At 35.9% G+C, this 13,917-nt stretch overlaps 1 protein-coding gene across 2 annotated transcripts in view; it reads right to left on the minus strand.

Moving 5' to 3' along the window:
- LOC115452573 (ribosomal protein S6 kinase alpha-5) overlaps positions 1–13,917 on the minus strand; it is a 142,954-nt gene that overhangs the window by 105,217 nt on the left and 23,820 nt on the right. For both annotated transcript variants that reach the window (XM_037438010.1, XM_037438011.1), the window contains exon 2: positions 4,162–4,230. In XM_037438010.1, coding sequence (XP_037293907.1) covers positions 4,162–4,230 — 69 coding nt within the window. The remainder of the gene's footprint in view (positions 1–4,161; positions 4,231–13,917) is intronic.

Below are 13,917 nucleotides of genomic sequence, written 5' to 3' on the forward strand. Positions count from 1 at the left end.
TTTTTGTTTATATACTAAAGCTAAGTTTAGCAAGTTCTCGCAGTACTATATTGCGTAATAACTTTTAGGTGCGGCAATATAATAAATCTTAAACTCTTCAAAATATCCAAATTAGCTTGCCGTCACTGTCTAGATAAATGTTGCAGAAGAGAATTTTCGAACAGATACGACCTGGCGACCTTCAGAGCGTATTCCCACCTAAATAACGGCAACGTATCTGTATGCACCCTGGCATTGCAGATGTTCATGGGTAGCGGCGATCACTTGCCATCAGTTGAACGGTATGCTCGTTTGCCCCCACAACATAAAAAAAAATCTGCAAGTTTTCTTGTTATTTAAACCCCGCCAGAATTTGATCTGGTCGAACTCTATTAACTACAACTTATTTAAACATTATAACAGTTTCGAGTAAGGGGCCGTTCAAGTATTACGTAACGTAACTTGGGTGGGAGGGGGCTCTTGTAAAATGTGACGATGCGTTACAGGGGGCGGGAGGGGGGTCTCGTACAAAGCGTTACGTAACATTTGTTTTTTTTTTATTTTAACACATTAACAAAGGTATTTTAGCGATTTTCCAGAATGTTTTCCAAAAAAAATTGACACTTTAGAGGTACATTACTTTTGGAGGAGGGGGAGGGGGCGGCGTACAAGAAAACGTTACGCCGCGTTACACGGGGGGAGGGGGGTCAAAAATCTTCAAAAATTGCGTTACGTAATACTTGAACGGCCCCTAAGACTCCGGATAAGATATCCATTATAGAGCTTGTAACACCCCTGCCTAACCCTAAAGGTACTAATGCACGTATATACTTACTACCATTTCCGTTTGTTAAACATAACGCAACACCTGGCCACGTTTACAAATATTTGTCTTCCCACGATACTTGCGTGATATTTTCATAGTATAAATGACATACGTATGTTTACGTTTTTACTTTTAAATTATCAATACCAGGTGCGTGTTTCGTCCTTTATTTATGAATGACAATATGCTGGTCATTTGAGTGATGTTAACCCATTTGCCATCGGAATGATTGGAATGTTAGCCGGCTAACATGACAACTACATGACATTACGCGTATCACGGAAAAATAACCTTATTATGTAATAAATAATAAGGTTATATTCCCGTGACACGCGTAATGTCATGTAACTGTCATGTGGCTGTCATGTTAACCGGCTAACATGTCAAGCATTAAGTAGTTAAACTCTAAAAAATCTTAAAGAGTGAGAACGTCGGTGAAAGCGGATGTAGGGAGCGATATGGTCATGAAGTTACGACCAAGTTCTGTAAATAAATTTTTTACCGGATAGGCAACGGCTTGGTTGTTCTTCTGGCATTGCTTTAGTCCATTGGCGTCAGATGCTGCTTACCATCAGGCGGACCGCTTGCTCGTTTGCCTACTAATGCAATAAAAAATGCTAAATAATGCTAGGCCACACGGAGCCCAAAAACACCATATAAGTACGGCAGAGTACAATTTTTCCGTCATTCTAAGACATAAGCTTTTATATTCTTCGAACTAGATTATATTATTTGTACAATGTTGTTTAAAGACAAAATGGAATAGAATTTAAAAAAAGGGACTATCGCAATTGGTCTTAGTATCGCGTTAGAATGTATTAAAATTTGTCTTCTAATGAATGATTCATAAAATGTCCTATATGATACTAATGAAAATGACAACATTCTAATTTACTTTAACGTGTCATAATGTAGTTTGCTATAATTAGTTATCTATGTGTGATAATGCGCTGTTCTTAAAGGCAAGTACAATATGGGTACCGCATCTACACCTTTTTACCAAAATATTGATTGTAAATAGACGTTTCCTATAACCTTCATAGGCTCTGGACTCAAACAACAAACAAACTTTCAAAGTAATGCTTCAAACACGTGACTACTAAAAGGTTTCACCCGCACGTCCAATTTTCGCTACATTTCGAAACGCTTGTGAAATTAGAAATGTCGCCGTTTCGCTTTGATCCGATGGTATTCACGAGGCCAAATGTTTACTTTTGAGTTAAGAAACACTGGTTAGCGGCACGTTTTTGTTTTGTATATATTAGTCGAAATAAAAGGGCGAAGGAAACAACGTGTACTCTTCTAATTCTCAGCATAATTCAAACGACAATATTTACAATTCTATGACTGAAACCAGTAAGTTTATATTATAAAACGAACTGATGGATTTCATAATTAAAATAAAGAATAGAAACCGCAGATCAGACAAGATACAAAAAAATATAAAGATATCTTGAAAATATATCATCAAAGGTTCGTTGAAAATATCAATATAAAATTATAATGCAACTATTTGTACCTCGGGAAATATCACAAATCTAAAAAGCACCAGGAAACTACAGCTATTTAATAAAATATCAAGTAACATTACTGTATACCAAATGAGATAAAAACATATGTATGAATGTATAATAACGCAAACCAGTGGCGATACTTCGCAGACCGCTCATCGAAACGAGACAGAAACGAAGGTGGATCGGCAGATGTATGTTCAAAACAATTAACTAATCGTGGACGGGTCGACGACTCGGCATGGGCACGCTTATAGAGTCCGGACGGCAACAGATAGGCAGAGTGCATAATCTTAGTTGATTTCATTTATATTTCATATGAATATAGTGAGCATTAATTATATCCAACTAGTTGACCCGACATACGTTATCCTGTCTTAACAATGAAGACACGCACGCATTCTTTCAATCGCTGACATTTATGTCAAACAACTGACGGTTTTATAAAATTAATATTCTCGTTTAGTTTTCTTAAATTTTCTAATGTTCCGATCATTTTTTTTTATAAGAACCTTCTCCTGGCAATAATTAACACAACAAAAAAGGAATTAGCGACATTGTTCCATCCGTTCACGCGTGATGGGATGACCAAGAGAAAAAGACATTCATTTATATAATATATAGATAAACTATCGTAACCGTTAATAATAAATATAATATCAGCACTGTATTATATACTGCCCCACTGCTGGGCACGAGCCTCCTCTACTGAGAGGAATTAGGCCTTAGTCCACCACGCTGGCCTAGTGCGGATTGGTAGACTTCACACACCCTCAAAAAACCTATAGAGAACTTCAAGTATGCAAGTTTCCTCACGATGTTTTCTTTCACCGTTAAACCAAGCCATAATTCAATTCGTAACCGTTAAATGTAAGAAAGAACGAAACAAAATAACTCATCTGTAAGCATGTCAAAGCTTATTACGATTTTTCCTTTTTGGGTTCAGGGGCCGTAGACAATATGCGTTTCTAAAATCGTAAACGCTAACGTTATGTATGAGAATGACATAACCTAACGATAGACCTATGGATAGGATAAGACATTCCCCATTTTTTTTTTGTTTTTTATTAACATTATTGATTGAGGAAATCTTGGCTAGAGCCCCTGGACGTTATTAGAGTCGACCAAATAGTGATTAATGGAATTTACTATATCTCAACATGATGATAGATTGTAAATCTTAGTTCATATTGCGGTAGCTATAAGTTTCAGAGTTTATGGTAGTTTTATTGTTTATGATGTTTGGACTATACCATAGAACAGAAACGAAAAAGCTGGTTTTATTAAATAGATTAATAAGAAATGGTATTTTCAAACGCGCAAAGATTATTTTTCTCAATCACAAAGAAGAGGTCTATGTACCATTATCTACATAATATTCCCTAGTTTTATGAGAATTCTAGCACAGTGGACTCATCGAATATTCTTTAAACAATAAGCACAATCGTAGTTCGAACTCTAGAAATAAGTTTCCATGCACTTTTTTTTAAAGTTACGACGCAAAGAACATGACTGCGCCGGTTTCATAACTTGAAAAGGGTCGTTCACATCGTGCATAAAACACAATGCCAATATTCCAGCGCCAATGTCTGCCCGTCGCCATATATGTCAACCGAAATAACTAACAATAGCCTTGATAATATTCATTCTAAGTTCAAAGCCTGTATACTGAGAAGTAAGGCAGAGGTGCAACTCTTGTCGGACTTATTTCCGTATATAGTTTGCGAATTTGAGAAGAAGATAAATCCAGGAAAATATACTTTTATCCCGGAAAACTAAAGCGTTTGCAGCCGAGAGCAATTGTAAAATACCTAGTAATAATTGTATAATATCGTTTTTACTCACCTCCAGTGCCGAGCACTTTGAGCAAGTCGAAATGTGATATGTCCACTTTCGAAGCACCATTCAGGTTGACTGTAACAAAAATACATTCATTAGTCGGTGAGTTTGCCAGTTGACTTGTGTAATGAAGAAAAAGAAACAGATAGGAGTCGTTCGAGTATTACAAAAATGCTCTAAACAAAAATAAAAAAAAAAGTATTTATATTCTTCTCTGTATTATGTAGGTAAAGCGGCGATAACCTAGTTGGGTGTGGAACGGACTGCCAGGACGAATGTCCGCAGGTTCAAATCCCAAGGGCACACACCTCTGACTTTTCTAAAAATCATGTGTGTATTCTTTGTAAATTTATCGTTCGCTTTAACGGTGAAGGAAAACATCGTGAGGAAACCTGCACATCTCAGCAGTTCTCTATAGGAATTTCGAAGGTGTGTGAAGTCTACCAATCGCACTAGGCCAGCGTGGTGGAGTAAAGCCTAATCCCTCTCAGTAGCAGAGGAGGCCCGTGCTCAGCAGTGGGCAAGTATATAATACAGGGCTGATTTTATTATTATTATGTAGGTACTGCAGTTCATATCTTAAACTGTTTTTGAAAAGAGCAACACAAACAGCACAAGTAACCATAATTTCGTATTCTTGAAATCAATTGTTTAAAAGAACATTTCTATACATTCCTATTCTTAATGTATTTTTTTTGGTATTAGTACTCAATATAATGTCGATAATATAATAATTTCTATTATATAATAATATCAGCCCTGTATTATATACTGTCCCACTGATGGGCAACGGACTTCCCCTACTACTGCGGGATTAGACCTTAGTCCACTACACTGGCCTAGTGCGGATTGGCGGGCTTAAAATATCCTCCAATTCTTATAAATAGCTTCACGGGTATTGCAGGTTTCCTCACGATGTTTTCCTGCATCGTTAAAGCAAGCGATAATTCACAAATACACATATAACTTTAAAAACAAAAGTCTGATGGGCGTGTCTTAGGTTTTGAAAGTGCAGTTATCTCAGCGGTCCACAACTATACTATCGCTGTTTATATCTTTAGTTCATCACTGTCTGAAATTTCATACTCCGTAAACTATATGAAGGTAGTTGTCAAAGTTTATCGATGAGTTACCCCCACGTAGTTATTACAAACTAAAAAGATAACACAATCGCAACCGCAGAACTAAATTATTTTCTTAATAATTAAACAGTTGTGGTTTTAGTGTATTATGATAATGAGTTTGTATGTTAAAATATCATAATGTATATTACCATCTAAATATAACATTTATTTACTTTAAAAATTAAAATTTAGTTTGTGATATCATTGGTGATAGTTCTGTAAGGCGTAAGTGACAAAAGATATCTATCTATCTTTGCATATTATAAAACAAAGTCCCCAAAAGCTGTCTATCTATATGTGATCGATTTTCTCAAAATCTACTGAACGGATTTTCGTACGGTTTTTACTAAAAGACAGTGCAATTCTTGATGAAGGTTTAGGTTAATAGTACATTACGATTTTCACACCGGCGAAGTCGCGGAAACAACTAGAAATTGATAATCCAAAAATGTATTTTGTTACGCGGTATTGAATTGCCGCGGAAGATAACTTCTTGACAGAGCCAAAAATATATACACTAACTGCACTTCAGAAAACATAAATTAACGTTGCAACAAAACAAAATTACTATTTTACTCAGTTATCAAAATAATAGCGTCTTGTAAACTTTGTCTAGTTTTGAAACTAATATGTATGCACGTCGCGTTTAGTGCGGCCACGTAAGTTTGCGCTAGAATCTAGATTCTAGACAGTGTAGCAGCATCTCTAATAATCTCACCCTGTTCGTAACTTTGCATCCTTTAGATACCATGTTTATTTAGTGAAAATTTTGAAGACTTAATGAATGTTCTTGGTACAAGAATCATTAAAACAATATTTTTGTTTAAATAAATTTATATCTGTATTCAGTACCTACTCGTATAGATTGAAAAAGCAACTTTCTTAATAATATAATGAATACTTGATTTAACATAATAATAATAATATCAGCCCCGTATTATATACTTGCCCACTGCTGAGCACGGGCCTCCTCTACTACTGAGAGGGACTAGGCCGTAGTCAACCGCGCTGATTGGTAGAGTTCACATACCTTCGAAATTCCTATAGAGAACTTCTCAGATGTGCAGGTTTTCCTCACGATGTTTTCCTTCACCGTTAAAGCGAACGATAAATTCACAAAGAATACACACATGATTTTTTAGAAAAGTCAGAGGTGTGTGCCCTTGGGATTTGAACCTGCGGACATTCGTCTTGGCAGTCCGTTCCACACCCAACTAGGCTATCGCCGTTTCTTAATTTAACATAACCGAGATTTTATTTAGACACATTACTAAAACAAACAATGAAAAGGATTTGAATGTTTTTTTGGTTGCGTTCATTTCTTATATGAAAACTTATATTTTAAGTGAAACTACACGAATTAATATTGTTTCAAAACATCCTAAATCGATAAAAAAAGGAAACTAAAATATCGGAAGAAAAATTGATCATCTTTGTCTTGCTATTATGCGAGCTCTAGATTCTTTGAGGACAATTTTTGATACCACTGTCTACCCCGATTTCTTAAAGAAATCTAGATACGTGAATAAAAATAATCGTACCCCTTTTTAAGCACATTGTGAGGTGTATGAGATTTGGCATAATTAAAGTTCATATAGAGGAGTGCTAAAAATATATTAAATTCCACAGTAGAATTTCCTCCACTGACGACCCGTAGTGATGATAGTATTTTATATCGGTACTTGGAACCTATAAAATCGAGAAATAGCTGTGATCAAAATTCCTGTGCAATTTCTAAAGACAGTATATGACACTCGAATGCAAGAATTGAGGAAAGTATCGCTATATTATCATTCCAAAGAGATAATAATATGGCTTTTGATTCGTTGTTAGACGGTGAATCACCGTGCCAAAATAAAAAAAGAAGTCTTACAATTGCTGATAGTACCTATCTATAAATGTAACAAACCGTGTAGAAAATACTATAAGTCTAATAAACAACGATACGATCAAATTTTCGTTACCAGTAATGAACACTACAATAATAAAATATTATAATATCAGCCTTGTATTATATACTATCCCACTGTTGGGCACGGGCCTCCTGTACTACTGAGAGGGATTAGGCCTTAGTCCACCACGCTGGCGTAGTGCGGATTGGTAGACTTCACACACCCTCAAAATTTCTATAGAGAACTTTTCAGGTGTGCAGGTTTCCTCACAATATTTTCCTTTAAAATTGAACCAAATGATAATTCACAAAGAATACACACATAATTTTAGAAAAGTCTGAGGTGTGTGCCCTTGGGTTTTGAACTTATGACATTCGTCTCGGCAGTCCGTTTCACAACTAACTAGGCTATCGCCGCTTGTAATTATCACTGTGCTAAGTAAATTTTTGGCATATAAATTTTAATGCATCATTTATTATTTATTTTTTATGGCCCCGCCTCCGCCCGCGTGGTAAATGTTATTCCGGGATATTAAGTGGCCTATACTCAGGAGTAATGTACCTACCTAAAATATTGCAAAATAAGTTTACAAGTTCCTAAGATTAACGCGTTCTAACAAACTCTTCGGCTATATATAATCGTATAAACATGGTCACAATTTTTTTTTCATGTACTGTATTATAGAATTCGCTCATGAGGAAAACTATTGTATTATAAGTTACCTTATTTTTGTCTCTAAATGTTGTCATTGTCGTGTTGGCATTATGTTTTACTGGTATTATCATTAACTCGAAAAATAAACACAATAATTATTAATGATTTTTCATATTTTGTTCATAAATCATGTCTACTTTGTTTCGCTTAATATTTCAGACAAGAAAGTGGGTTTCATTAGGTGTTCTATTATATTAAAATACACATATTTATGTTTAAAACCATCCGTGTAAAAAACTTAACCAACAGCTAATTTCAGGTAACCTTTCTAATAAGAACATTGCAAACTGCATTCAAATTACTTAATATTTCTGCCTCAGAAAATTATCAACAGCCAAGAGATTCATGATAAAAACATTCAAAAACAAATTTATTTTTTATTTTTCAACAGACAGAAGCCGATAGTGGATTTACATAAGAATTGTCTAAATGCAAACATACGTTAACATTGCCAGACGCAAAGTCGTAGGTTCGTTGACACCGCGCATGAACATTCATAATCTAATAAAATTGTTTTGTACACAATCATACAATAAGTTATATTTAACTCTCGCTTTTTAAGTCCCTGAATTTTATATCCGCCCGGATAGCGACCACTGTACACAAGGTGTTAAAACCAGTCATAGTGGCCCACTAAGTTTTGCGTTACGGGATCAGCCTGTACATATCCTGTTACAACAGGCCGGCATAATTGTGTCGAATGTCGAGAGGTAATCACCTTTAAAGTCCCTTGATTTTTTATTTCAGTATCGTTCAGAATCCTAATAATCTATATATATATATATATATATATATATATATATATATATATATAAATGAATCCCTATTTCCTTTGGTCACGCCATCACTCATGAACGGCTCGACCGATTACACAATTTTTTTTATTGTTGTGTTTGTTATTGTCCGGAGAAGGTTCTTATGAAAGGAAAAATTATATAATTTAAGAAAACTTAACGAAAATATTAATTTTATATAACTGTCAATTGTTTGAAATAATTGTCCGCGATTGACATAATGCGCGCTGCAAATTCATAGTTAAGACGGGACAACGTCTGTCGGATCAACTAGTTGTGCATAAAAACGAAGGTATGTTAAGTCTGCCAAGTTGCATGAGATCAGCGAGATAAAAATCATCATCATCAGGATGTCCACGGGATATGTGAACATGGGCCTCCCCCAAGATTTCCAGCTCGACTTATTGGAAGCGGCCCGCATCCAGCGACCTCCTACGACTTTTATTTGTAGACACGAAATCTATGTTATTACATAAAGCTGAAGAGTTAATTTGTTTGAAAGCGCTAATCTCAGGAAATACTAGTTTTAATTATATTATTTTAGTGTTGGGTAGTCCATTTATCAAGGAAGGCTATAGGCAATATAACATCAGGCTTTGACCAATAGGAGCGGAGGGTGAATGAAAAATGGTCCGAAATCGGGAAAAAATATTCCTTTTGAGAGCTTCAGTTGCGTATGCTGAATAGTCAGTTACGCAACAAATATGTATAAAACAATCGTGCCCCTTAAAAGTTCTAAAAAAATATATTATAAAACAAAGTCCCCCGCCGCATCTGTCTATATATCTAAACGCGATAAACACAAAAATTACCCAACTGATTTCGATTAAATTTGGTATGGAGATAGTTTGAGACTTGGGAAGGACATAGGCTACTTTCTATCCCGAGAAAATATAGCAGGCCTTTTATCCCGGAACCGCGAGAAAAAGCTTGTAAATATATAAATGTAAATAAAGTGAAATAGCATAATCGTCCTTATATGCACTACTGTTTGACAATTTAAATAATTTTGAAGGTCGACTCCGTTTCACGGTTTTCGTATGTTATATTTTTGGCGTATTTTTGGACGAATTTTATCATTATTACATTATTATACTGTGCATTATTATTGTCATTTTAAGTATTTATCTTAATATCTTTATTACTGTATATTTATTCAAATAATTTAATATCCAGTATTCTCTAATTGTCACGATATAAAATATAGGTATGTAGTTGGTGTGTATCTGATGGTCGATGAAGCAAGAAGGTTCTGGAGTGGAAGCCACGAACTGGCGAGCGCAGCGTCGGACGTCCAACCACGAGGTGGACAGATGACCTCAATAAAGGCGTAGGAGGTCGCTGGCTGCGGGCTATTTAGATCGATCTGGATATCTTTGGGGGAGGCCCATGTTCAGCAGTGGACATACTGCAGCTGATGATTTGGTGTAATATAAACAAAGGACTTTTTCTTCTCTCCTTCACTGTTACAGCTCTTTAGATACGTGAATCCGTTTAGGTATATTACCATTTCTATTTTATTATTGACTCATTGCGTGGAATAGATCTCTACTACTGAGGTTTTAAATATTATCTTACGTCTACTGAAACTTTCGCATGAATATGTGTTTATTATATTTTATAAAATTTGGATGGTTCACAGCTATCAATAACAAATATAGGACGAAATGAATACAATAAATAAGCCAATTAGGAGCCACCGCAGATAGTATTAATAATAGACGTATAGAATTTAGGGAATATTTGCCTCATACAATATAGATAATTCGTGCACTAACAGTGAGCTACTTTTTATCTAGGACAGCGGGATTTTACTCTAGAAAAATACCAAACAGAGCTACGAGAAAAATATAAACATTAGAAATATATAAACTAGTCCATAACCGACCCTGACAACTGTTTTAGCATTTCGCAATATCGTGTTTAAATTTTCCGTGGAAACTCACATTATGTAACAGTAATTTTGCCGATGCGGGTATTTTATGAGACAAAGTTTTCAATGACCGTGGGGAGAGAGGATTAACACGACGATTTTTAAGGAAAAAAGATTTTAAATACGTTTATTAGTCGTTAACGTAAAGCTTTAATTTGTATGACACGGATATTTCAGCGATTAACAAGGCCATTACTACAATAACCTTAGAAGTCACATTTTCATGTAAACTTCGCCCCATTTAAAACTAGATGGCGTTATCATACGCCATAGTGCCAACCTGACCCTCAAAGCGGACAACACCGCGGGCAGAAGCTAATCAAACATAGTAGGGGGGGGGGGGGGGACGAATTACGTATTAAATAGCGGAACCTCGCTCCACCCCACCTCACCCTATGTGAGACACTTATTCCACACCCATCTATACTATTATATAAAGCTGAAGAGTTTGTTTGTTTGTTTGTTTGTTTGAACGCGCTAATCTCAGGAACTACCAGTCCAAATTGAAAAATTCTTTTTGCGTTGGATAGCCCTTTGTTCGTGGAGTGCTATAGGCTATATATCATCACGCTATACCCAATAGGAGCGGGGCAGTAATGGCTAATCTCAGGAACTACCGGTCCAAACTGAAAAATTCTTTTTGTGTTGGATAGCCCTTTATTAGTGTAGTGCTATAGGCTATATATCATCACGCTATGACCAATAGGAGCGGAGCAGTAATGACTAATCTCAAGAACTACCGGTTCGAACTGAAATTTTTTTTTTGTGTTGGATAGCTCTTTATTAGCGTAGTGCTATAGGCTATATATCATCACGCTATGACCAAAAGGAGCGGAGCAGTAATGGCTAATCTCAGGAACTACCGGTTCAAACTGAAAAAAATATTTTTGTGTTGGATAGTTCTTTGTTCGTGGAGTACTATGGGGTATATATCATCACGCTATGACCAATAGGAGCGGAGCAGTAATGGCTAATCTCAGGAACTATCAGATCGAACTGAAAAAATATTTTTGTGTTGGATAGCACTTTGTTCCTGGAGTGCTATAGGCTATATATCATCACGCTATGACTAATAGGAGCGGAGCAGTAATGGCTAATCTCAGGAACTACCGTGTTTGAACTGAAAAAATCTTTTTGTGTTGGATAGCCCTTTGTTCCTGGAGTGCTATAGGCTATATATCATCACGCTATGACCAATCGGAGCGGAGCAGTAATGAAACATGTTGCAAAAACGGGGAAAAATTATTAGTTTTGAGAGCTTCCGTTGCGTGCGCTGCGTAAACGATTAAAGTTATGCAACAATGATGTATGACGGGATTATTCCTCTTAAAAAGTTCTAAAAAATATATTATAAAACAAAGTCCCCCGCTGCATCTGTCTGCCTGAACGTGTAAAACTCAAAAACTACCCAACGTATTAAGATGAAATTTGGTATGGAGACAGTTTGAGAGGCTCCCGGGAAACTACTACTTTTATAACGAAAAACTTTAGCCTGAAAAACTTTATAACGCGGGCGGAGCCGCGGGCAAAAGCTAGTTTTCATATATAATTAAATAATAATAATAATATCAGCCCTGTATTATATACTTGCCCACTGCTAAGTACGGGCCTCCTCTACTACTGAGAGGGATTAGGCCTTAGTCCACCACGCTGGCCTAGTGCGGATTGGTAGACTTCACACACCTTCGAAAATCCTATAGAGAACTTCTCAAATGAGCAGGTTTCCTCTCAATGTTTTCCTTCACCGTTAAAGCGAACGATAAATTCACAAAGGATACACATGATGTTTAGAAAAGTCAGAGGTGTGCCCTTGGGATTTGAACCTGCGGACATTCGTCTTGGCAGTCCGTTCCACACCCAACCCAAGGCTATCGCCGCTTCCATAAATAATTAAAGATACCATATCGATACTTAATAAATATAGTAAACAAGAGGTAGTTGAGACAATGTCACGGTGCTAACCTGTCACGTTTAATTTAAACAGCGTGCTGAGGTCACCTGCGGTGCTCGGGCGCGCATCGCTTTCCACGCAAGGTTATACTTATTGAACTCTGTTTAATTGTAGGAAAAATATTTGTAGAGATGTGGCGTTAAGTCTAATAATTTATTTAGAAATAAATTGTACGTAAATGTAACAAAGCTGGCGAATTGTGTATGATAACTTCTGCCTACCTTTGGAAATGGCAAGGGCATGATGCTATTATAGAAATTATTTTAAAAGAAATAAGACTCTTGAGCATCTGTTTCATGGTTTTAAAGGTCTAAACCATTGATTCCCAAAGTGGTCCAAATGGACCGTGGGGTCTACTGGGAACTTGATAGGGGTCTACGTTGGCGTGACCCAAAAATGGGGGTTCTTAATTCGTAAGCGGGAAGCAAAGTTTTGAAAGCAGTCTATCAGAAAAATAAGATTGGGAACCTCTAGTCTAAACAGACTACTTTGAGAAAGAATAAAGATTAATATGACATAGCATTTATAAAAGATGAAGAAGAATTTGTTCGATATAAAGCAGCCCCACTTCCTCCTTTAATTGTCTGATATTTCGGAAAGGGACAGTGGCAGTCTTTCCTATAAAAAGACTTTCAGGCCGACGAAGCTGTCAGCACAAACCAGTAATTTATAAAATAAAATAAATAAAATAAAAATAAAAAAGCCTTTATTTCCACTACTCAACTTTACATTTTAAATTAAATTTTAAGTAATTTATACTAACACATAAATAATATTTATGTTATTCGCATAACGGGATAAGTCTATTGGTATTAGAGCAAACAATTAATGTAGATTTGGGTCGGCCGTAATACATTAAGTAATTTTCCTTGTAACCCAAATTTGACGTCGAAATATATATATTATTTCATACAAACGGGGAAAAGAACGCCTCTAAAGTGAATTCAGCCCGAAATGAAAATAATGATTTAAGTTTACGCGAATGTTAAACATTAAAATAAAACTATTTTATGGATTTTATCGCGGTTTTTATATAATAATTTTGTCCAAATTATAATATGACTAAAATAATTAATTACCCTCCCATTTCTCAATAGCATATCTCAATGTAACTAGAATTATGTGGATGTTTCTTTGTGCCAGTCCTTTTATGCACTATCCCACTGTTGAGCACGGGCCTCCTCTAATACGAAGATGGTTTCGGCCTTAGTCCGCCACGCTGGTCTCGTGCGGATTGGCAGATTTCACATACTTTCAAAATTTTGACCAAAATTCCTTAGATAAGTTTATTTTTTTTATTAATTCTATAAACGTAAAAGAATATAGCATAGTGAATACTAAGCTTTAGTAATGT

This window comes from Manduca sexta, chromosome 2 (genome assembly GCF_014839805.1).
Source record: "Manduca sexta isolate Smith_Timp_Sample1 chromosome 2, JHU_Msex_v1.0, whole genome shotgun sequence".
Lineage (NCBI taxonomy): Eukaryota > Metazoa > Arthropoda > Insecta > Lepidoptera > Sphingidae > Manduca > Manduca sexta.